The 26,329-nt window shown below is 40.1% G+C and overlaps 1 protein-coding gene across 6 annotated transcripts in view; it reads left to right on the plus strand.

Moving 5' to 3' along the window:
* The window catches only part of CPNE4 (copine 4), a 358,320-nt gene that overhangs the window by 231,443 nt on the left and 100,548 nt on the right, over positions 1-26,329 (plus strand). For all 6 annotated transcript variants that reach the window (XM_075745652.1, XM_075745650.1, XM_075745651.1 and 3 more), the window contains exons 3-5: positions 6,077-6,256; positions 22,149-22,220; positions 25,658-25,732. In XM_075745652.1, coding sequence (XP_075601767.1) covers positions 6,077-6,256; positions 22,149-22,220; positions 25,658-25,732 — 327 coding nt within the window. The remainder of the gene's footprint in view (positions 1-6,076; positions 6,257-22,148; positions 22,221-25,657; positions 25,733-26,329) is intronic.

Raw genomic sequence — 26,329 nt, forward strand, 5'->3', positions numbered from 1 at the left:
ATGTTACCACAATTTGCCTGCCACTAGTAGTTAGCCTGTATTGCCCCCACAGTTTTTTTCTAACTGTGAGAACTTGCGGTTGCTCAGATGAGACTCGGAAATCTGTACTGGCTGGGAGTCTGCCAAGGATCAGTATAGGTCCTTGAGTGCAAATATTGAGCGCCTGTCCTCACAGTGGCTATTGTAACTGTATCATATTTTGTTTCTGAGTGGATGAGATAAACTACGTGCAAATAGCTACCAACAGTCATGCTTCCTTCTTCTTTTAAAAGCTATGAGTGTATAAGGCAAACTTCTTCCAGGAACTTCCCAAATAATTTATAGATAGTATGTATTATAAATTATCTGCTTCCTGCTTTAGAGTATTGAAAAGTTATGGAGAAAGTGAAGGTAATTAAGCAGAGGACAGTCAGTGGCCCTGAACAGAGAAGTGGGCTTTCTTAATGAAAAACTTTTCAACTAAGAAATAATAATGCTTCTTTTACTGTAATTCCAATTGTTTAGACTGGAACGCCTTGAGGTCTGGGATGTTTCCGTGTATTAGTTTTTGCAGTGCTTGGAAGCGGGTCTTCATGGTTGTGACTTGGAGGTTTACAAACTATCTAATATTTATATCAAATAAAAGAAACTACTTGCAGGTAATTTGCAGACTATTCATGTTAAATGCTTCTCTTCCAGCAAACCTGCGGCCACAAGGTTTTTGCTGACATTGAAAAGATTGTGCTTAGCTTTGAGCTCTACAGCCCCTAAAGAGTTAAAGACCTATTGGTTTCTTTCCACTGTTTTCAAACATCAATTAAACTGAAAACAAGACTATAAATTATGGTGACCTTTGCAATGACTTTTCATTTGTGGGATAGAGATGTGATGGTGTGAAAGCACTTTTAGTAATAAAACAAAATTATTAATAACTTCCTCAGGAGCCACCAAGCAAAGTGTAAATTGCTTTCTGCTTGGTATCAAATTTTCATGTAAGGTACTGTATCATGGAAATTTTCAGTCTTGTTAAAATTCAGATGACCTAAAAATAATGCTACCCCTTTACCTCTGTACATTTTGTCATCTCAGCTGACAAATGTGAGTTTTCTGGATTTAATCAGCATTTTATAATGACTTCTACTGAAAATGCAGCCTGTTGGTTTTCCCTTGTTGGCCTGTAAAATGTACAGGGATGTTTATGCAAATAGTTGTTAAGCTAGTTTTTTAAAAACACTTAAGGAAATGCAGCACCAGTATAAATTTTCAGACCATAGTTCTGTAGACCAAAGCTTTTCCTTAGTTCATAAGACAGCTATATTTTTATTGACTAAAGCGTTATCATGCTATTTCATGAGCCTGTTTAAAATTTCCCCCATATAATTGTCCTTTTGGTGAGAAGATAGTGAATTCTCCATGGCCCTTTTTGACTCTTGGCTGCTTTTTCACTTCAAAGATGTCCAGTAACAACCATTGAAAATGTGTTGCTTTTGTGCTAGTTACATATTTGCTAGAAATAGACTGGAGAGCAGATAGGTACCAGTTATCTGTGAGACACTGAGTTCTCCACACAGCTGATCTGTGCTAAACGCTGAAGCGTGGCCTTGAGGTGCAGAGCTTCAGGTTCTGTAGATAATTCTCCATTTCCCTGGTTTCCAAGGGCATGCTGAGAAAGCTGTGTTTATGATCACTTGAAAGCTTTAGATACCAAGTGACAGTGAGCTTCTACCTAATCCACGTTCATCCTTGTATATACAATAATTTATACTTCATCTAATTTTGATAGAAGAAAAAAAAAATCCCCCTCAGGCTGGCTCTTCTTCCTCAATTTCACTTTTCAACTAATGGTGGAAGATGGAGAAGAGATCCTCAACCCACACTTTAACCATTGAATTACTTCTTTGTCAGGGAAATTTTAGCTAGGATGAAGAATTGTTTCCTCACTGAAATTACTATGTTTATCACAGTTCTGCAAAGCTCACTGCTTTTCAGTAGCTCACAGACAAAAGATGCAAACAGCATAAGAACCCTGAATTTTAGTATTTGTTCATCTGTCTTTTGAGCTTCCTTTAATTTGATGCTGACTGCAAAGACAGTTTTGCAGTTCTTCAGTAGTGATGGTGGGTCAACAGGAAAGCAGGCAAACATTTCTGCTGTCCATCCACGGTAAGCGGTACAAAGAGAAAACAACTTTCAAACCCAGCTTCCAGCTTCTTCTGAGTTTGACAAGAGGATTCAGAAGGCCCAAAGCAAGAAGTCCTTTTCTATATTTTAATTCCTGCTGTTGAGATGGCTCTTTATGCTGCAGAGGCCTACTTTGGTGTTTGTATGTCATTCATAGTTCCCCAAGGGGAAGCTCACAGGGTGGCTGCATCCAGATGGGCCTGCCAAGTAATCCTGGCTGCTCAGCAGGGTGCCACCTTCTGTGGAGTGACAAGGGCCTAAAGAGATGAAGAGGGAAAGCAGCGTGAGTCCATCCCAGGAGGTGAAGATGCAAGTCCTTTTCTCTGTATAAATTGTCCTTGAAGGGAAAGTGCAGGTAAAGCTGTACCACGAAGCAGATGTTCGGATCGTGGTGTCAGCTGAAGCACTGCTCTTTTTAAGGTCAATTTTAACTGTTGACACAGCCCAAAGGTGCATGTAGCTGTCAATTGTTTCTTTTGAAAATTCATTCTGCTTTAATAAATTGGAGAAATTCCTTGTTCTAGCAAAGTCCAAGAATATCAGATGGCTCAAATATCAGGCATCAGCAAATTCTAAAGCTGTGGGCATGATCTCTGTCCATGTCCTGCTGAGAAATCTACCTGCCTTCAGGGTTAGGTTGCCCAAGAGTTCGGTGTTTTCTGTAACAGGACCAAAAGTGTAAGTTCCGCTTGCTTATAGCGTGCTATTCTTGGACTTGAAACCTCTCTTCCCCAAAAGTAATGGAGATTTAATGTGGTTGCTGGTGTTCTTAGTTGTGGAGAGCACTCAAGCTGGGAAGTTCTGACCTTCTGAATGTTCAGTTGATGAGGCTTAGCAAAGCCAAACTTGTGTTTTCTTTAAGCATTTGAGCCTTTATCACCCATCCAAGTGGAAGTGCTGTTACTGATTTTGAGTGACAACAGGATTAAGGACATATATGGCATGAGGTCGACATCTTGTCAGACTGCTATGGACCTGTGTTTTGGGTTAGCATGGAACATTTCACCAGATTTTGCTTGAAATTAAACAGATCCTGAAGGTATTGGGATGAGTTGTTGTGGTCAGCTTTTTTTTTTTTTTTTTAAAGTGTTTGCAGTACTATAGATGATGACCTCCTTGACGATTATCAGCATGAAACCACACCTGGCAATAGTATTCTCACCAGTTTTCATTAAGCTTTCACGCTCATCCAGCATTTCTAAAGAGAGTATTAAGGCTTTACAATTGAATATGAGAGCAGGAATACTCAAGAAAGAACAGCCTCTAATAAATGGCAGAAGTCAAATGGAGATTATACCTTGTGTTTATATAGCACCTTTTAACCTAGAGCATTCCATGAGAGTTAGTGAATTTATTGGACTGCTCTGTTCACCGCTGCTTATTCGTCATGAGTCACACCCGCTGGTTATCAGTGCTTAGCCCTGCTGCACAGCAATCAAAGAGAGGGAATGGAGTTGGACTTCCCATGCTGAGGACCCTGCCAGATTTTCTAGCCAAAGAGTAGTGTAACTGTGAAATAGGCTGACAAAGCAGACTGGAAACAAGGTGGACTAATAGGGCTAATGCTATTGCACGCTGCTGACTGCTGAGAGAGGCATAAAGAATTTTATATAGCTTGTGGAGCTGTTGGCATTGCTTCTTTCAATAGAGATTTTTTCCTCACGTAATCCCATGCTCTGACATGCTGGCTTGATGTATCATCTCAATAATGTGGGAAGACTGGGGAAATTCAGTGAAATGGTTATATTTTAGTACTGTGTCTGTCAAGGGAAGGATGTCAGTCAATCACAGGCTGGAAAAAAGCAAACAGTGTCTTATTGCTATGTGAGACTGAAATTCTTAATCATAGAATCATTTAGGTTGGAAAAAGACCTTTAAGATCATCGAGTCCAACCATAAACCCAACACTGCCAAGTCCACCACTAATGTCCCTGTCTGCAGACCTGTGCCTCTATTTTCAGGCACTTCACTCCCTTGAACAGTCACATATTTAATCTGTGTTGAGCACAAGTGTAAATCTTGCTGCATTTCACAGTGGAGAACAGTTTCCCCATGTTCCAGCAGCAAAGTAGAAATGAGGAGAAAAAATAACAGAGAAACTTCAGTTACTGCCTGAGGAGATCTGCTGTACCAATGAAGATATTAAAATGATACCATTAAATTAAAAGTTTATACACTTACAGGGAATGAATTTAAGAGATTGCTGTGGCTATGAAGATTTAAAACTGATCATTTAAATGTTTTGATTATTGGATCTGCTGATGCACTATTTCATGAGATGACCGTTCTTCTGCAAGTGGATTGAATCAGTTTCCACTTAGTAGAGATCACAGGGGCATCCCATTGAACTCACTGGTCATCTGACATAGGGAATATTTCATTTTGTAGCAATAATGGTGATTTCAAGTCAAGTTCAAAAAATTTTTGAGATAGGCTAAGCAGCTGAGTGAAGGTAGCTGGTATCCTTTCTCACTTATGTTATTCTTATTATGCTGTGCATCATTGTTATCAGAACCATCATTTTTAGCTAGTCTAAGCTAAGAGATTAAGGATTGAATTTGTAAGTAAGGCTGCTTTCCTTTTTGTGATGGTCTAGTCTTGGCATAGTCAGAGCACATTGACACAGCTGTGTTCAGAGACAGCAATGGTAGCACTGGTTCGCATCTGTTTGATGACTGGTAGCATCTGTTTGATGATTAACTAAAGGATTTCAGCCGTTAGAGCTGTCAATCTGACACCTTTGATGAGCACTAAAATAAATCTGTGCTACCAGGAACTGCTCATTTTTCCCCCCCTGCTTTTGATTTACTTGACTCTTTGTGTCCTTGCCGATAACTACTAGCAAGGCTAATGCGTTATAAACTCTGAAAAGTGAAGCAAGCGGCTGTCATTTTTTGCACAACAGATGTTCCTGATCTGGAATCAGACAAAGGATCTCATTGCTCTTCCTCTGAGCAATTTAATTTGTCTGTTCCATGGCACACTAGCCACCTCCTGTCTAGTGACTGACGTGCCCAAGTCCTACTTCATTTTATGATCAGTTCCTTTAATCTTACAGAATTATTAGGTTTTTTTCTGTACCAGAGCAAAGAGAGTGGAAAAAAGGAAATTGCTTCATTGCTTATGGTGTCACCAATAATGCATCATAATGAAAAGTAGCAAAGGCCTACTTCAAAAATAGGAAACCCAAGTACTACATTTTAAGAGATCTAGAAAGTACTCTGGGAGCACTTTTTTGAAGAAATAGCAATTTAGATTTGATGGTGTTTCTTTAGCAGTTGTAAGGCTCAGAGGTAAGCTATGTATAATCCATCAGATTCTTGTAATGCAACTTAGCGAGGTGGAAAAATTGATATATTTTTAAGAAAAGTTGTATCCTGTGGATCCAGTTCTCGACTCCTTAATCATGCAAGTTGTCCAAAATGAGTAATTACTGGGGTTTTTGCTTGCTTTTCCATTTAGTTCAATAAAACTGTATCGCTCTGCTGCTGTTTTGTAGTGATGGATGGGTACTGCCGGAGATGTAAATTCTGTAGCTATTCTATAGTTAATTTCCCAGTTATTAGTCCAGCACAAAAGACAGTTGTTTTGCCCATGCAGAGCTCCTGACTCTGCCCCCAACTGATCTAGTACACCCACGGGGGGCAGTTGTTGCTCACTCTGCAGAGAAGGCGTTCTTGCCAATATCTGCCCAAGACTTGGTAGAAGGGAGAGGCAAGGCAAGTTGGCCTTATCTTGTGCATGTGGCCAGCCCTGCACAGAAACGGCAGCTGCTGCCCATACAAATGGTAGTTTCTGTGGCCACAGTCACAGCTGTCAGTTCTGATAAATGAGCAACCTGTATTTGAGGAGCTCATTGTAGTCTGTCACCAGTAGAAAGAGAAACCACTCATATGACCTCTTTTCTCTTTGGCAGGTTGACAGGACAGAAGTGATTCGAACCTGTATAAATCCTGTCTTCTCCAAGCTGTTCACGGTGGACTTCTATTTTGAAGAGGTGCAGCGGTTGCGGTTTGAAGTCCATGACATTAGCAGCAATCACAATGGGCTGAAGGAAGCAGATTTTCTTGGTGGCATGGAGTGCACTCTTGGACAAGTATGTATCACTACCATTTTTCCCCCTTGTCGCTCATCGTTTGTATGTATATGAAATATATCACTTTATTAAATGACTGATGGGTCAGATTTGTCATTCATGACAAAACTCTTAATTGGTGCTTTGAACAGGATAATTGAAAACTTCTGCTGGTTTGACTTACTGCTGTAGTATAGCTTCAAGCCAGCCAGTGCTATAGGAAAGTTTGCGTCAGTGATTGGCCCTGTGCAGTAAGAGCCCAGGTTCATGACACCAGTGTTGAGAAATACACTGATTTGGGGGAAAATTACTGTTCCTAATGTTATATGAGATTTAAAGCAAGTTCCAAATCCAAGGAATGCTGACAAATATACTTTATTCACATAGGGTAGTGCCTGGTGATGTGACAAATAGAGAGATAGGGTTGGATTTGTTTCCCTGACTCTCAGTCATCCAAAAGTTAGTTGTCTAGACTAAGTTACTCTTCTGATTTCCATCTGTAGCTCAGTGAAGAGAAACAGACAGTTCCAGCAGTTGACTGATTCCACTTGAGACACCCATCATAGATTAGGATAAATTGCCTTCAGGAGATACCTGTCTTTCCCCATCAGTTATCAGGAGAGTCTAGACAGCAGGCGTAGAGTAGATACCTAACTTTTTAGATGACTAAATTTCAGGGTGATGAGTCTTACCCACAGCATCAATATCTAGAGGTCATCACAGCCAGGTCTGCAGCAAATTCCTATACTGCTGACTGGTTGCACACTACAGTGTCCCAGGTATCACAGTTTATTTCTAACTGGCAGACTTTTTGTTATAGAGGGTCTCGTAACACAGATCTTGGCTCCGTCCATAGTGGCAATGCCAAGGATGGTCTTGGTTTCACTGAGCTGAGCGTAAATCTGTTCTCTACTCTGTGCTCTGGGGTAGCTTGTGTGACCAGAGCAAGCAGTGCTTTTGTTTAGATTATCCATTGCAGTGCTTCCATGTAAGTTTGTAGCCCGAACATGGTAGCTTGGCATGGAAGATGCTGCAAAGTTTTTGTTTCCTATTTTCTCACCTGTTGTTTTTGCTCCCTCAGCCCCACTGCACATAAATCCTTGTTTTTCTTCCCAAAGCCATTGGGCTAAACATGCTGAAGGAGGAAAAGTCCTCTGTGTGAGAGAATTAATATGAAATATATGTATTTACTAACTTGAAAACTCAACATGAAGGTATTGGTATTTAGGTTATTTACAGTGCACAATAAAGTCTGTTCTTTCTGACAGCCTTTTTGCAGCCTTCATCAATGAAAATAAGCTATCCTATAACACCACGGAGAGTGAGAAACAAAGAAAGAAGTTATTACAATGTTCTTCTCGCTTAATTGGCTTGAAAATGAAGGGGGGAAAAATGTCATTGCTGTTGCCTGTAGCATAAATGTCTTTATAATGATTTGATCTCTATAAATAGCACACAGCTGGGCTGGTTGCAGTCTAATTTTAATGGTAACCAAGAAAAAGTAATAACAATGTGAAATCTGTTCACAGTAATGTAGACTTTGAGACTTTTTCTAGTTTTTTTAACTCTACATAATTCCTCAGCTGAATTAAAACCCTAAAATGTCATCCAAGCAAAGCCATTATGAGGAGTCCAGTGCTGAAAATTGTGCAGCACAGGCTGTAGGTATGGAGCTTACACTCATGCTTAGTTGTTTAGTGTAATTACTGCATTTTTTAGAATGATGATAACAGAGCCATGGCTTTTCTTGAGATAATTTTAACATGAATTTGTTGCTCGACATAATTTTAATGCCTGAATAAAACATGATTTTGTGTTAGAGTGTGTGCCTGCCTGCCAATTCACTTTCCCATTGCAAGTAGGTTTTATCTGAGACATCCAGGCAAGCTCCAGATTCTTAGGCATAGTCTGAAAGACTGATTCCCTCTCTGCCCCCCATAAATATGCCAACTTCTATTGCTCTCTTCTAGGTTGATCTAGAAGAGATTCACTGCTACCTGTACCTGTTTGTAGATCATCATTTAGATGTGTAGTAAACCTGCATGTTTGCCCGAATCATGTAATACTCCTAACTTAAACAAAATTAGTAGCAATAATAAATACTGGGAAAGGCAATAGCATGGTTATGCAGTAAGCTGACAGAGAGAAACTAGTTTCTCTTTCTTCTGATCTATCTAAATCTTAACATGCAGCCTACCCAATAGATGCAAGCTTATTGAAATTTGGGGTCTTGGACGCGAATGATGGAGAAATGCATTCCTTCGGAAGGTGTCATTATTAATAGTCTCCTCCCAAATGCTGTAATAAATCTGTGTCCCAAGTGAGTGATAAGGGCAGTGACTTGTAGGTTGTTAGATCCTGAACGTACATGGTCTAGTGACATCCCACAGGATTTTCAGCAAGACTTATTTCTACTGCTTTTGCCAGAACAAGCCCGTTCTGTGCCCCTACTGGTAAATACTGTGGTTAGCAGCATCCTGGCATGCAGTTAGTTATACCTGGATGCCAAGAGTAGATGCATCAATGGGCATTTAATATGCCACAGTATTTAAACACAGCAGAACAAATGTTTGTGGATAGATACCTGCTGAGTGTAATTACGAAAAAGTCAATGTGCTAGAGAGAGAGAGATGTTTCCTTAAAGTGGTTTGTTTTGCCCATCATGCTCAAGAGTTGCCCTTTCAAATAAAACAATAGGAGATTATCTTTTGAAGGATTTGAGGGGAGGAGGTTTAGTGCAGGGTTTGGGAGGGGGGAATTTTTTTGCTATGTTTTTAAGTACTGAAATTTGTTCCTTCCACTCAGAAAGGCTCTTTTTACATTCCAATTTCCCCAGCTTCTTCAGTGTACTAGTAACATGTTGAATTGCAGAATGTTAACAAATCTGTTCTATGTGATTGGAATGCTAGCCAGATCAAGAAAGCCCTAAAATATTAGAGAAGGTACTAAAGTTGAAAGTTTAAACAAATTTTCCTCAATTAGTAGCATAATCTTTAAAATATGGTCTGCAATTATGTTTGTTTATACAATAGTTTCTTAAGGAACTCTTCATCAAGAGAATGTACCATATTCCAACCAATTAAGCTATCCATGCTGTATTACTTAAATGAAGTGGCATTGTTAAATGGTAGGTTAAGGTGCATAATTAAAACCTATGCATTTTTAAAAGATGTTATTTTTTTCATTTTACAGTTTATTTCTAAGTAACTGCATAAAAGTAATATCTAATAATACTATTTTTTAACAGTTAAGTTGGACAGTCATACAGTATCTACTTAAGCAAAGATACTATACTGAGTTGTGCTTGGAACCTCTCAAAGATTATTTTGAATCTGAAGCATTTTTGGGAAATTATGGGGCACTTTTTTTTTTTTTTTGAACAGTGTTGTCCTCTAAAATGCAACAGAGCATGAAACATCCCTTATCCAGACACGTTTGCAAAAGAAGTTGTTGGGGTTTTATCTTTGGCTTTGGCTTGGCTTAGGAATATATCTATAGAGAGAGCAGATGAATTCTCTCTAAGTTAACATTTCTAGTTTTTACCCTGATTTTAGGTATCTGTGCACAGAATTCCTACCTGAAAGACATATCTTATCTGAATTTGAGCACACAATCAGCTGGTTCTGACAAAATCTGTTAATTCTTGAGATCAAGGCTGAGCCTGGATAATTTCATCCCACAAGAAATAACTTTGAGGAAGGTATGATTGAGAAAGCTGTGTGAGGCTGGAAGTGGAGACTAAATGGTGATCCACTAATAGTGGGTGTGTTTCAAATGAGCTTAATGAAAAGCTGAAATTGGAGGGAAAGTTTAGTGCAATTTACTTGGAGTGCCACGCAAGGAGGTAGCATAGACATTTGAGAATATGTGCTCATCCTGTTCAAATCATGAAGTAATTTAGGTCAGAAAGGACCTCTGGAGTCACTAGTTCAATCTGCTGCTCAAAACAGATTACAGCAGGTTGCTCAGGGGCTTCTCCAGTCTTGTTTTGAATGTCTCCAAGGACAGGAATCTCACAGTCTCTCTGGGCTTTGTCCCAGTGCTTTGTCACCCTCACAATAGCAATGGCTTCCTGACCCTAGGGTTTGCCTGCCTCTGGCAGATCGTGAGAAGAGCAGAGCTAGAATGAACCCTCACTCCTATGTCATGTGGAAACATTTACAAATACTTGTAGTAGTCTTCAAGTGGCAAAAGAAAGTCTGAATTGGCAAATCAAAAGTAAACAGAGCAGGTATGACTTAGCCATAGATGGTCTTGCTTTGGAGGGAGTAATAGCAGCCTTCTCGAGCTGCTGATGTAGATGACAGCTCTCATCCTTTGGAGTGGGAGCGTTGGGGTAGAGCCGTGGTTTGGCACTGTGCTTTCCCCTACAACAGAAATGGCTCGGGATGCTCCGTCAGATGCTCTGCATCTGCCCACTAGTCTTCTAGCTCTTTGATTCGCTCTAAGTAGTTGCTGTTCTTTGCAGGGGCACTGGCAAGCAGAGGCACCCATGTATCTTTGGAGTGATAAGCAATGAAATCACAAGCAGTGAAATCAGAAGCAGTAATATTTTAACTGCCATTTTGGGGCGCCACTGTATAAAGGTGGCCTCTTGCTTTCATACAGGTGCTTTAGGTGCTGTGAATCAGTTCACCCTTGGTTGTAGTTTTACAGATGTTGTCTGTAGCTAAGGAGAGGAAATTCTTCCCTTTCTCTTTCCCCTTTGTCTTTCCCTTTCCCCTTCCCCATCCCTAGGAAAAATGTTCAGGCATTTACCCAGACTAATTAATTCCAACTGAATCCCCATCTAATCACTGAAGGTTTTGTATTTCTGTTACCTTTCGGTTGCTCACAAAATCTGTGATTGTTGGTTTTGAGGGGCAGGAGATAGATTTTTTTATTTTATTTTATTTTATTTAGCAGTTTGGGGGTTTGATGTACATCAAAAACAGTGGCAAAAAAAAATCTTAGATGGACAAATACTGTCAGAAATTTGATAGCCTAATTTTAATGATATTCAGCTAGCATGGCAAAACCCCAAATGCAAGTCCTTTTCTGTTTATGTGTTAGTGCCTTCATATGTTCTGATCCTCTCTAAAGCTCCCTTATTGGAATTGTTCTGTTTTCTATTCCATAAACTTTAAAAAACATTGAAATTGCATCACTTAGTACAGTAAGGGCTCAAACTTTCTAATAGCCAAAGTTAACTTCTTAACCACACAGGAATTAAGTGTCAGGTGGGTGGCTTAGGAATGCTTTTTTCCTCTGAGTTTAACCCAGAAGTCTCAGCCTGATCTTTAAGAACTCACAAAAATTATTTCAATGAATAATGATTTTCTTACAAGAACTAAACAAACTTACATTGCCAAGATATTCTTGATTACTGCTCAGCTGTGCCTGCAACATCATTAAATTATAGGAACCGGTAAAGTTGTTATTTCTTAAATGCCGTGAACCATCCCAGCTCTGCAGTGTGGGAATAGCCTCTGTGGCTTTTGTTTCATTACTTACCATGGCTGGTCTTTGCCATTTTCAAATTTGTGATTCCATTCCTTGTTTGGTTTCTTTTAATTTACAGAAGTGTTAAATATTGTTACAATTCACAACACCCTTACTTGCTCAACTAGTAGCACAAGTGAAGAAAACTGCAGGGATGTACATCTTCTCCTGCCAAGGACCTTTTCAAGTATTATTTAGAGATTTAATATTTCCCATACATGCATTTGTGTACAAATTATATTGAAAATCTTCCTTCTCAGTAACAACTATTATTGTTTCTTGTGTGCTTTTAATAATATAGGCCATTAGCAGATTATGCACTTGAAAATGCTGACTGATTATTAGTTCAGTTTCAGCCATTGCAAATCCCCTTGCTCTTAAATTGGAGAAAGGCTAAAAGAGCCGATTTCACCTGCGTTAATTAAATTAAAATAGTCCGTATTAGAATACTTGTTTAATAAACTGTTGACTGCTTCTGTGGTGCAAGAGGCATAGGAACCATTTTTTCCAAGGTATTTGAATTCTTAAATCTCATTAGATGTCTGTATGGCTCCTTAGGTATCTAAATACCTTCAAATACTTGGCCTTTGATCTCCTCCAAATGAAGTTGTTCAATTCATTAGTGGGATGAATAATGTACTTTATTAGATAGGAATGTCATTTTCTACCAGGGTTGACTCAGAGCACAAGCAAATCATCAACACAGCACTCTTCCCTAACTTTAGCTAACCATTTAAACACCTCACTTATCCCCAGGAAGCTCTTGGTTTGCCACTGCAGCATGATCTGTGAAGCTGTACGGTTTTCAGTTCTAGATGCATCTTGCCAGCCAAAGTTAATGGAATTACTTGTACAGTTTGTACTGTTTTGTTTTTTACATACTTTATCTTTTTGTATGAATTACTGTAGCAGTCTTTAGAAAAGTAATTTAAAATTTAGTTTGCTATTATGAGTTATTATTATGACTAATTATAAAAGGGCTGCTACACTACATACTAATTAAATTCATAGACCTTTTATGCTATTGATAAGCTATTTCCTGTAATAATGTTATTGCCTCTTGTGATAGGGATATCTCTTTTTTCTCGGGATTCTGTTTTGATTGACTATTTTCAGGTACAGATCTTTAACAAAGACAGGGAGAGGTGTCATTCAGCTTTAAATAGACTGTGACCTGATCAATGCTATAGGGAACAAAAGAAATCTTGAAGAGTGGTGAGTATGGTACAGAAAGTATCACATGTACCGGGAGGATGATTATAGCAATAGAATTTGCTCTACCAAGAAACAAGAATTCTGTGAAGCAGTTAGAATGAAATGTCCTTCATTATGGACATATACATCTGAACTTGTTCTCTTGCAGGGATTTCTCAGTATCTGTGAAGGGGTGAACTCATCCCCAAAACCTTTTTTTCATGAGAGTGATGTCATTGGCATCTACCTGCCGTCTGGTCTCTTTTTCATGTTGAGATGTAGCATGCTTGATGCATTTTTGACTATCTGCCACCATTCATGGAAATTATTTCCTGGATTCAGAAGCGGATGGGGGATAGATGGCAAGACAGACACAAGCACATCAGAGTTGTATAAATTTTGCTGTGTCAAAAAACAGGCTAAAGGTGAATGCGTGAAGGAGAGACAGTTTTTACACTGTGAGCCGGAGCTACCTTTGTTGTTCTGCCCTTGCTTAAATCAGTTGTTTGCCCACACAGGTGAAATGTTAGTAAAGTCTGTCATTTTATGTGTGAGTGTTTAGAAGCTTACAGTATTTGACTTAAATGGATTAGAGGAAGAGCACACTAATACTTCAATTGACAAGCTTCAAGATATATATTACAAATGTTAAATCTCAAATCATTTGTCTAGCCACTCTGGTTGTGTCATTCTACTTTCATGTAAGTTTTACAGTCCTTCATTTGGGAGACTTTGTAGCTGTGAAAAAGGTGCTTTAACAGTTGTATTTATTTTTATGCAAGAAGGGGAGAACTTAAAAGTACCATAACTAGTAAATACTTTTGATATGGTTATGTCCTGAGTTTTACATATCACAGAATCCTTCTCTTGCTATACACCAAGTATGAAAATTATTTTGGAAACACAGCCAAGTCATTTTAATTGTATGTGTTAAAATCTCTGCCCCAACTTGGCAAGATAGCAATTGCTTGTCAAGAAAGGAACAGAAATAAAAGATGCTTTAGGTTAGGCCAGCTGTGCATTTTAGCACCTTTTGTAGCAAACAATTTAAAAAGCTGTAGCTTCAGGAGGCTCTGAAAAACTCATTCAGATCAACTGTTGTTTTAGAAAGGCAGGTTGCTGTACAGTGCTGAGCAGTCTGAACTTGGAAGCTGAAATTTCACAAGCACCTGTCTCCCTTTTTGAATGGAAGTAATGCTGAGCACAACATGGTACAAGCAAAAAAAAAAAAAACCACCCCGAACTAGTGACAGAAAGACCCAACACAGTAGTTCCTCCCCAAAAATGTGAAGGACAGCCCAAGAAGGCTTAAATAGCATTCATCATCTCTCTTCAAGCACTGGTGTTTAAGCAGAGAGGATGACAGTAAGGTAGAGACAGACTTCTTATAGAGTGGGTTTAAAGCATTTAATGTTTCAGTAGCTATTAGTAAATTTAACTGGAGAAGGACAACTGATAACTGTATTAGAGGAATTTGAAGAATTCCCTTTGAAAAGCAACACATTTGTTCACTTTTCTAAACTGAGAAAAACAAAATGAAAATATGGAAGGCCGATAGAAAGTTGCAGACTCAGCCTTGTCAGTTTGCGGTATTAACCAAGCCCATCTTAAGACACTAAATCATAAGTAATAACTGAGACAAAATGCTTGGAAAAAACAACCGCAGGGCACAGAATTAGCCCTGGCTGAAGTTTAAGGAGGCAGGAGGAAGCAGAGCTGTGGTATTGTGAAATGTAAATCATTGTGTCACAGCGAAATGCAGTTTGGGCAGAATGTGCTTCCTTGCTGGCCTTACAAACACCACCACAGGGAGGTGTACACACTGTTGTAAACAAAGTAGTGGTGTGTTTAAAAAAAAAAATGCATTTAGCTGAGGGAAATAGGCCACTTGGGAAGTGCATGCATAGTGTGAGCGGAGAGATGAGAAGATTAGCTCAGAGAGGTTCAGTAGAGGTTCAGTAGGTAGTATCACAGCTAAAGGTGCATGGGTTAACAGTCCAAAACCAGTGTTCATGGGGCTTAAGCTGGAAATTGGGGCATGAGCTAACGTGATGCCAAAAGCATGGACAAGCCTGAGAGCTTACAGTGGTCATTCTGCAGCTAGAGAGGTAGTTCAACAGCAATTTGGAAAGATACAAATTTAAGTAGTGCCTAAGGGACTAGGGGAGGAGAGGAAAGTAATGCTTGTTGAGTTAGAAGCCCTATCAAGCCACAGAGCCGATCACGGATGAACATCTGCTGGAGGGCAGTGACGTGGTTCAGCCCCAGCCGGTAGCTAAGTGCCACGCGCCGCTCGCTCACCCCTGCCCCGGTGGGACAGGGAGGAGAACGGCAAATAAACAACGGCAAAGCCTCGAGTGTTGGGATAAGGGCAGGTTACTGGGACAGCAAGGGAGAGGGAAACAATCAACAACAGTGCTGATAACAGATAGTAACAATGGGTGATAACACAGAACGATTTACTGATCCCACAACCTGACACTCAGCCCCTCCCGGAATATGGTGACCAGCCTGCTTTCATCATCTCACTCACTTTTCCAAATTAACTTTTGGATTTCACCACTAGTATTGATCAGTGGCAACAACAGACAGGAGTACAGGTAAGATGATAAGTACTGCCAGGATTTAGATGTCCTTTTTTTTTTTCTCCTAGGATCTTTGAAAGATTGTTTGCTGTGACCCTTGAAGTTACTGAAGTGGCTCAGCCCCAGCCGGTAGCTGATCACGGATGAACATCTGCTGGAGGGCAGTGACGTGGTTCAGCCCCAGCCGGTAGCTAAGTGCCACGCGCCGCTCGCTCACCCCTGCCCCGGCAGGATGGGGAGGAGAACGGCAAATAAACAACGGCAAAGCCTCGAGGGTTGGGATAAGGGCAGGTTACTGGGACAGCAAGGGAGAGGGAAACAATCAACAACAGTGCTGATAACAGATAGTAACAATGGGTGATAACACAGAACGATTTACTGATCCCACAACCTGACACTCAGCCCCTCCCGGAATATGGTGAGCATGACGTTACATGGCATGGAATAGCCCCAGGCCAGCTTGGCTCACCTGTCCTGGCTCCCTGTGAAATTAACTCTATCCTCGCCAGGACCAGGACAGGCAGTTAGATGTCTAGAGAAGAATTTGCAGACTTTTGCAAGGGTTTGTGTGAAAGATTCGAGAGAGACCTTTTTGGAAAGAGTATGATAGCTTCTTTTCTTTCCTTGATATATCAACACAGTTCTAGAGGATGCTGTTAGAGAAACACTCTGTTTCTACATGTACCTCTGCTGTTTGGTGGGAGATTGCCTCTCCAGACTTGTGGTTGAGTTATGTGTGGCACCAAGGGCTCTGCACTGGGCAAGTGAATGCATTTGATGGTGAAGACTCAGTCTGTGTAAAAGGCATTTGGATCAAGGGAAAAATGCTATTAAAATGTGGCGCAGTGCTTTTTGCAGTCCTGAAAAGAGTTCGGTCTGCTAGAAGAACGTTAAGCAACTGTGCAAGTCTGTATAATAGGAATAACACATCTGGGAGAAGAATTAACACAGAGGTGCTGGGAAATGTTTGTTCAGCTAAAGCTATTTGTCTGACTCTCCTAGCTGGCAAGGAAAAGATACAAAGACTTCTTCAAGTTGTGTACTGTGGAGGGAAATTTGTGTCTAACCTGGCTGTCTAAATAACTACATTTGGAGTTCCTGTAAGAAAGTCCAATGGGCAGAAGAGGCCAGTCTGAATAAACAATTTGAGACATTGAAGGAGTTATTTAAAATGATCCTAATCTTCTAGTTCTGTAACCACAAAGCCATGTGGCTTACACTCTTCCATGTCACTAAGCAGAGTGTTTGCTCCATCCTTGGTCCTGTCAAAATCAGAGAACAGTGGTTCCATGTGTCACAAAAGTTAACAAAAGCCAAGTGTCATAGCACATAAAAAGAAAAGGAGCTATGGCCATTATCCATGAACATTTCAAGAAGCCTTTAACAAAAGAATATTGATGTTGTTATGTCCAGACTTAGATATTATACAAGTCAATTTAATTGAAACAAGTAAATAAACAAAACTCACACCGCTTTCTGATCCTAAAGGAAATGTGGAGTGTAACCATCAGGCCCCTGGCTCAGGGTGGCACCTTGCAAAACTGAGTCAATGCTGAAAGTTCTTTCAACTTGGATCAGCCCCAGCTGTCAATGTAAACAGGACTTCTCAGTATGATATATGGCATATATCTGCTCCTGCCAATGCTAAATCACTAGGTTAAAAAGCCATACTGAATTTTTCTCATTAGTTTGATTTATAAGTATTGGGAATTCCATATGATATTATTGAAAGTTATCCCTGTATTTAGTTAAGGAAGAACCACATAGAGAAATATATTTTAAAAGGTTCTTACACAAGACAGGTAAAATGGGTCATTATGTTTCACAGCTCATCTTAGGCAGTGCTGATTAGTCACGACTCGGACACGGGAGAGAGCAAACCTTCATCAGAGTCCTTCTCTCTGAGTGACTGCTGAGCAATGCACTGTACACAGCTGGTGTCAGTGCTTCAGTGCTTTTATCCAAAGTGTTGTAAATATCCAAATATTTATCCAAATATATCTGTTCATACTTTTAAAACAAAAAAAAACCCACAAAGCACCTTTTATATCTTTTGAATTGGAAATAAGATCAAATGGCAACATGTGACTCCAGATTTAATTACAGCAATATAGAGCATCTGTTCAGATCTGTCCTTAGCCTGTTTGGGCTTGTATGTAATAAGGCAAATTAAGATCATCTTCAAGGGAATTTCCCACCCCTATCTTACCATGGAGCTGATATCCCTTAGCACCACAAACCAAAAATCCAGTCGAGATGATGTTCTGTTGAGGTGATTGCATATTTAAGAAATAGGAATCACTTCATGTGCATAGCCTCCCTCTGTGAAACAGCAGTGCTTTTATGTTCTGTTCCTATTCCCACCTCTTGCAGATGTATTCAGTATGATGCGTATTGCTGGACACATGGCTGTCTCAGACCAGAACTGAGCAGCACCGGCTGTAGCTGCAAAGAAACTTCACTTCCTAAGTCTCTCTTAGCCTCACCTCTTAAATCTCTGAGGTTTCTACATCCATTTGTTCACTTGCAGGTCATACTTCTAATAAAAAATTCATGGAAAAACATGTTCTGGAAATGTAATGAGGTTTATTAGGGCTAAACTGCATTCTGTCATCTGTGTTTTAGAAGGGAGAGAGACATTTACTTTCTGCACTTCTTCACATCTGTTTTGGAAAAAACACCTTTTTCTCTGCTGTTGAAGTTTTAAATTGCAAGTTTTTGAAATAGGAGTCAAACCAAAGACTCCTGACAAATGGAAGACTTGTAGTTAATTACCTTCTTGTAAGCCATTTTGCAAGTTCAGCCATGTCTGTGACTCTGAACTTAGACAAATGCTTTCTAGGCCCTCGAGTTATCATTGTTTAGGACTTGCTGTCTGGCAATGAGGTCAGCAAACGCTTTTTATGATGATGTTCAGAAGATGATTTACACTGATACATAAACAATAAATACAGTATATAATTGATGGCAGCTTCTTTAGAAGTGGTTCTTTTAACCAATGAGATCTGCTTTTTGTACAGTGTATGAACAAAAAGGACAATTTACTGCTAAGGAAAATAGATTCCTTGACAGTTATTGCAATGATAGCCTGCTGATCCTAAGTCACTAATTACAATTTGAGGCAATGATGTTGGCACATTGTTGCCAGATGGAAGATTCATTTTACTGGCCACTTAATTAACAACTGGTAAACGGTTGCACCCAAATACACATATTTACATATGCATAGCGCTTACTGTGTCACAACGATGCCAATGGCTTGGTGACCAAGTATTATTTATGTGATCTACTAATGGGAATGTCAGAATAAATTATCTTCTCAGCAACTGCAAGCCATCTATCTGCCACCTGCATGGGAGCTCCCAAGCTTCAGGTTTCTGTCTGCCTGATGCCTCTTGAAAGCTGGGACACTTTCCAAAGCTCCAAAGAGAGCTGTAGGAATTTGACTATTTCAGGGGGAGAAGTCCTGCTGTTTCTAAAGGAGGCTAGCTGAAGGACAGGTCCCCATCCAAGTTCTGTCTCATACTAGGGGTATATATATGTAACATCAGAAAAGGTTTCTGGTGCACAATACCCACAGCTTTCTTTGGAAGAGCTTAACCTATTTTATAAACTTGTCTGCGCATCTCAGGGAAGGAGGAGAGGTCATAGAGATAAATGGTCCTTGCTCCCCAGCTGCCATAATTCATTGACTGGTTGGTACAGAACCCATAGTTTAATGATATATTAAGAATAATTTGTTGTATTTCTGCATTAGCTCTCATGTGAGAATCTCAAACAAGGTTTTTTAAATTGTGCCTCATAGTTCACAGGAGCATAAAGATTTTTACTTGAACCTGTTTAGCTGGCAAGAAAACAGAGGGATGGGTAACTGTCCTGGTCCTGGCGAGGATAGAGTTAATTTCACAGGGAGCCAGGACAGGTGAGCCAAGCTGGCCGGGGGCTATTCCATGCCATGTAACGTCATGCTCACCATATTCCGGGAGGGGCTGAGTGTCAGGTTGTGGGATCAGTAAATCGTTCTGTGTTATCACCCATTGTTACTATCTGTTATCAGCACTGTTGTTGATTGTTTCCCTCTCCCTTGCTGTCCCAGTAACCTGCCCTTATCCCAACCCTCGAGGCTTTGCCGTTGTTTATTTGCCGTTCTCCTCCCCATCCTGCCGGGGCAGGGGTGAGCGAGCGGCGCGTGGCACTTAGCTACCGGCTGGGGCTGAACCACGTCACTGCCCTCCAGCAGATGTTCATCCGTGATCAGCTACCGGCTGGGGCTGAGCCACTTCAGTAACTTCAAGGGTCACAGCAAACAATCTTTCAAAGATCCTAGGAGAAAAAAAAAAGGACATCTAAATCCTGGCAGTACTTATCATCTTACCTGTACTCCTGTCTGTTGTTGCCACTGATCAATACTAGTGGTGAAATCCAAAAGTTAATTTGGAAAAGTGAGTGAGATGATGAAAGCAGGCTGGTTTGTGGAAGGCAGTCAGAAAGAATGAGTGTTAAATTATTCACTGAAGTAATAGCCAGCTGCAAAAATGCAGGGTAAGAAACAGCTGACGATCTGAAATGGTCGTAAAATGAACATTAGTTAACAGTAGCAAAGTGTTCTTAAATCAAATGCAATTCTGGAGTGTATCAGCAGCACAGCTTGCAAGACATGAGAAGCTCTTCTTGCGTAGGAAGGATCTGGAGTATTATGTCCAATTTTGAGCACTATTCTAAGAGTAGGATATGGGCCGGTCTGTGAGGGCTCAGCAGAGAGCAGTGAGAATGGTTTGAGTGCTGGAAAACTTGGTCAAAAAGGAAAGATAGGACAAACTTGGATTCTGCAGTCTAAAGAAGATTGTGGAGAGTTGGTACTAGTCTTCAGATACAAAGATTGCTGAAAGAGGAAGGGAAAAATATTGTCTTATTTATTCACAGTTCATTAGACAGAAATAATGGGCTTAAACTGCAGAGAATTGGGTTAGCTGTTAGGAAAATATATTCACAGTAAGGATAATGAATACCATAATAAATTGCCAGGGAAGAGTGTTTCCCTTTGGATATCTTTAAGAACTGATTAGACACACGTCTGTCAGCTATAGCTGACTCAGGTGTAACTGGTCCTGCGTTAGGACTGAGAAACTGGAGAAAGTGATTCTGGATGTCCTGTCCAGCCCTGTGGCAAGCCTGTAATCCAGGCCCGTGATGGCTCTCCTGTCTCACATTTAAAGCCCATTTAAAACTTGCTTCTGTCCTGCTGCCTCCATCATGACAGTAGCTGAGGATAATCTGAGGTGCCACTTTTTCTTCTCTGTTCAATTCAGCAAATTGATGGGCAAGACAAACATGTTTCCCCATGGTGATGTGAGGCTAAAATTTACATCCTATTCACTCCTATTTCACACCAGCTTTTTTGCCTGGCCGTGACTTTGCATTACTCACTTCTCTGGCTCTGGCCATTAGCTACTGATGTGGTTTATTGCCAAAATGTGTACGATGCCCAGGACTCTAATGAAGGGCTTGGAGCCATTCTTTTCCCTTGATAATTGCCTCTCTTTTACAACTCATACTTCTGTCTATTTATGGATCATTTTATTTGAAGTGTTATAGATTAGCCATCCGGATGAAGTTGTCCAAATAATGTTGGATGTGGGAAAGGACTGTGTCCAGTGTAAGATCCAAAATCCAGAGGTTGTTTTTTCTAGTGCAGAAGGAATCTTTTGCTCAGTATTTGCACAGCATGGTCGTGCTGCAGTATTGTCACATTAAAAATAATGTTAATTGTGATTCCTAAGCTGTGTTTGGAGTTATGTCTACATCTGTCTACATTTTGAAGTCTTCAGTTAAAAAATAAATAAATTAATACAGCATTTACTTTACAGAGAGGAGGGACCTTATATATTGGGTCATCACTGTAGTTTACTGATTATGCACTATTGTAAGGTTTTTTCCCTTTTCTAATATTTTTACTGGTCTAGTTTTAAGTATTTCAAGACTGTTTAGGGAAATTCAATTATTATTCATATAGGAAATAACATCTTTTGTCAGTGTCACTCTGATAACATTTATTTGAAGTGCATTTATAAATCGGTCAATGGACAAGTTCATTTGCAATGCTGAGTTCTGTGGGAGGTCTGGTACGTGGTAAGCAAAGGAGACAATTTTGGAATTAAAACTGTGGGGCAGATTGCTTGCTTTTGTCCTGAGTTTAGAGTTGCTGATATTTTGAAATAAAATAAATGCCTTCTCTTTGAAACAGAGTTCAATTTCCTATAAAAAATAAGTGCGGTTTGGAGGCATCTCTGATTGATTTGCTGTCTTTTAAGTTCATTTAAGGCTTACTTCTGTCTCACTGTTGCAATTATGGCAATAGTTGAGAAAAATATGAGATGTGGTTTCTCCTATTCTGTTCAATTCAGTGAATCATGTTCTTCCCATTCTGCTTGATCCCGTCGGCTTGCTTTGTCCTTCCACAGCATCCTGTCTGCAGGCTTCCTGGGGAACCTTCCTTCTCAGTCGTGGTCTTACTGTGCTAACTCTGATTGTGGATTAAGACACTATCTTGATTAAAAAAAAAAAAAAAAGCAGCAACATAAGAATGAAATTACAATAAGCCATGTATTTACTATAGATTCTAATTTTTTCTCTTTGTTTTTATTTTTGTGCAGATTGTTTCTCAGAGGAAACTCTCCAAGTCCTTACTCAAACATGGGAACACAGCAGGGAAGTCATCTATAACAGTAAGCCAGTCTTAAATACACTCTTATTTTCCTGTTATTTAGAAACATCTTATGTGACTAATTCTCTCTAAAAGCATCCTGCTAAGTCACAGAATTTGATTGAGAAATGTATTTAAATTATTTATTTAACAGATTACTGTTTCTGGCAAACGTTTGTTGTAGGGAAATGGCAACAAATAATGTATGGTTTGTACAAAAGCCACAATATTTACTGCTACTACTTTTAAGGTACTTTGATGACAGCAAGAAAGTTGTGCTCCTTGATTACTTTTAGTTGAAGGTCTAGAACCTTCAGAAATTCATTTTGCCCCGCTCTGACACGCAAAGGACTCTAATATTTCTTGGCCCTTGGGCTTTTTCCAGTTTCTAAAAAAAACCCCACACATGCACGCACCCAGCAACACCAAATGCAGAAGTTTGATGAGATTAGGTATTTTAGCTGTGTTGTAATGCAATTATGGACTAAATAGTTATAGCCCCGTGTGTATCTTGAAATCTGCAAATCAATGTATTACCTCTCTTCATCTTTCTTTTTGCTGGCTTGTTTGGGAGATCAAGCTTGTCTGCACTGAACCTGCACCGTGCTTGTGACATTTGCAGCTCTGCATTAAGACAAAGACTATAATAAAATATTCTACTATTCTAATTTATCTCTGCTCTGTTGCCTTGTGGGGTTGAGAAGGATTTTCTTCCTTGATGTGCAATTAGCCAGATGGGTTACTTTTGGCTTGATTGTTTGGATTTTTTTTCTGCCTTCAGCCACAGAAGAGACAGCAGACTGTGAGAAATAATGCTTTCTGAGAGCCCAGGGAATTTCTTTTCTTAGATGTCTTCCTTGGTGCTTGGCTGGGAAGGGATTTGCTTAAATGCATAAGGTATGCATTTGGTCTGAGGTTGGAAAGGAATTCCCTGCTCACTTGGCTGAATAGAATCAGGAGTGAGTTTTGCTCCCTAAATAACTTGGTTTGCCCACTGGGATTATCTGGGTATACTTCATCTCATCCATCCTTGTGGTGTTCTGAACCACCCTCCTAGTCTATGAGGGACACAAAGGAATTTAGTCTTGTGAAAACACAAATGCTGTAGTTCGACTAAAATTGTTAGGCTTGTTAGTAGAGTGTTCTGGCAAAAATTAATGCTCTGTGATATACAGAAGATGAGAGAAAATGAGTTAATAGTCCCTGCTGGCCTAACCCTGGGTGATAACCATGAAATATGGACATTAGTTACTTGCTTTGGCTTCCAGCCAAAGAAAGCTGACTTTACTTGAATGGGAGAAAACTGAACTGAGACAAAAATTATTGTGTGAAAAGTTTGCTTTCTCAACAGGGTGAGTCACAATAGATTATTTATCATTATTTCTGGACCTGGGGATATACCAGGTGTCTGTCAGGTATGGAAGTTACAAATACTAACTTGTTCAGCGTACTGAATTATGAGTTTTTAATGAGATTTGGAAAGTTCCTGTCTTGGCATGTTTTGCTGGAATGTTTTGCATGAGGAAATACCACAGTTCACTGCTGTGAGGTGTCACAGCCAGAATAGTCTCAACTCAGGGAACAGTACTTAATTTAATTCATTGCCAATTAACGTAAACTTTTAATTACTGTTTCGGGTATTGAGAAACAAATATGATAAACTCTCCTTAACACCTTTCATCCCCCTTCCCTGGGCTCAACTTCAGTTCAGACACCTCTCCTGCCCCCTTTATAGTCCCCACTCCCTTTGCCTTCACTACATGTTATGCTCAGTCCCTGTGGTGAGGTGATGGATGGCACAGGAGGGCAGGATCAGAGCACAGTGACTTCCTTTTTGCTGCTTTTTGTTTCTTACTCATCTTTTCAGCTCTGCTATGGGCTTACATGCAGGCCACAATCCCTTTGGGGGCATCCCTGCTCCAGCATAGGCTTACCTGCAGGTGCAGGCCCTCAGAGGCACCTCCTCTGGCATGGAGCACCTCCTTCCAAGAGTACATCTCACCTGTATCCCCAGCAATGTCTCCTCCATGCCTCCTCCTGGATCTTCTTTCAGGTGGCCTCACAGGCTTCCTACAGCTCCTCCCTTTGTGCCTCCTGCCTTGAGCAGCTGCCACCCTTTCTTAAATATGTTCATATAGAGGTGCCATATGCATCTCTGATGGGTTGATATTTTGGGGTGCAGTTGGTAGGTGTTGCCCACTGCCAAGCCAGCTGTGACCAGCATGGGGCAGTTCACAGCCTCCCCACACAGGTCACCGCTGCGGCCCCTGCTACCAAAACCCTGCCAGTTGTGCCCAATGCAGAGTCTAAGGTAGTTTCTGTCAAAGAAAGAAAAAAGGTCTTAAAAAAATCCCAGTGATACTGAAGTTTACTGAGGCTGTAGGCAGCCTGGGTAATTACTGGGAGCTGCGTATGTGGTCAGTAAATCCCACACCGTAGTGCTCTGACTGCAGCTCTAACCTCAGCAGCCTTCAGCTGGTTTGAAGAATAGTTGGGGCGTCCCAGCGGCTCCCCAAAGACCTGGAGTCCCTGTAGTGGAGACAGTCTGAGCCTGGCCGGGGAGCTGACATGGCTGACGTGTGTCTGTGGGCATGAAACATCCAGGAAATAGGTTCTTCTGGGCGATTTAATCTCTGGGGAGAATATTTACAATAGGGAAAGATTTTATAACTGTCAAATAGAATATAATGTGGTTTGTTCAAAGAACATTTTAAGTTAAATATCCCAAGTTTGGTTAAGACCTTCTCTCCACTGAAGCTTAGTCAGGAAAGCTCTTTTGGTTGTTTTTGTTTGTCTTTTTTTTAACAACATTGCACAGCACAGTGATTGCCATCATTATCAGCATAGCTCAGACCATCTGAAAGAATCGCACTACATTTATTTTAGTGTTACTTTCTTCTGACTCAGTAAATGGTTTTGCCAATGTAGGTATTGTGGAAAAACTGTACCAGGACAAGGCTCCTACTGTAAAATGTGCCTTTCATGGCAACTATTGACAGGTGACTTCACTCCTTTTTCCATTTAGCTTGCCAAATGATGCTGAAGCAGCATAAAAATAATTCAGCTTTAGACCCAAATAATATAACTCTTGTATAGCTTTTTTGTCCCCTGAGACACTGTAAGACTGTGGAATTCGGCATTGTCCTATCTGAGGAAAAGTACTCTGTCAGAGGAAAGGGATCCCTGATGGATGTTGATGTCTGTCCATTGGCAGGTGATTGACAAGGCATAGTTGCATGACACAAGATGATTCAGGTTTGTAGGCTTAACAAGGTGCCACCCATCAGCTGAGCAAGGGATTCACTGAACACTCTTAGTCCTTCTGGATTGTAAAGAGAAACATATTAACTTGTACCAAGTTCAGTTTCCTAATGGAGTCTACAGTCTTCACACTGGAAAATGGCATCTTTCTCCCCTGTCATTACACCAAGCAAAACTCAAATGTAGCTCTCCATTTAGGTGATTGCTGAGGAATTGTCTGGCAATGACGACTACGTTGAACTTTCATTCAGTGCACGGAAATTGGATGACAAGGTAAGCTGCTTGATATTAACCTTACTGAAAGATATAAGAATGCCTGCAAATATAATTTGATGAGATTTTCCCGGACAGATATTTTTTGCCTTATATTATTAAACACATCAGAGATTTCAGATGAATGTTCACAATGAGGCTTTCCTCAAGTTGCGAAGTAATTAAAAAAAAAACCTCAAGGGAATCTAATTAATACCAAGACAATTTAATTACGCTACAACCAAGACAATTTAATTATTTAAAATGCCACAGATCAGAAGTGCTTAGAGGAGTGAGCTTTCTATAAGTAGTCAAAGATGTTATAGTAGAAGTAGGTGTCTTAAAATAAAGCTGGAAAACTTCATAACAGCTCAGTCATGATACACTTTTTGTTCAACAAAAAGTAGCTTGAATGTGAGAAAAAGACTATTGCATATTTGTTAAAAACTTTTCCCTCTTTAACAAGAAAACTCTCCACTGATTCAAACACTGCTTTTCATTATAAGGACTGTCTCTTTCTGGAAACATCCATTGTTGTTTAGCAATACACATATAATAAACACCTCAAGCAACACACAGCCTAAGAAATCCAGATGACTGTTTGCAAAGCTCTCTTTC

This window comes from Balearica regulorum, chromosome 2 (assembly GCF_011004875.1).
Source record: "Balearica regulorum gibbericeps isolate bBalReg1 chromosome 2, bBalReg1.pri, whole genome shotgun sequence".
Taxonomy (NCBI): Eukaryota; Metazoa; Chordata; class Aves; order Gruiformes; family Gruidae; genus Balearica; species Balearica regulorum.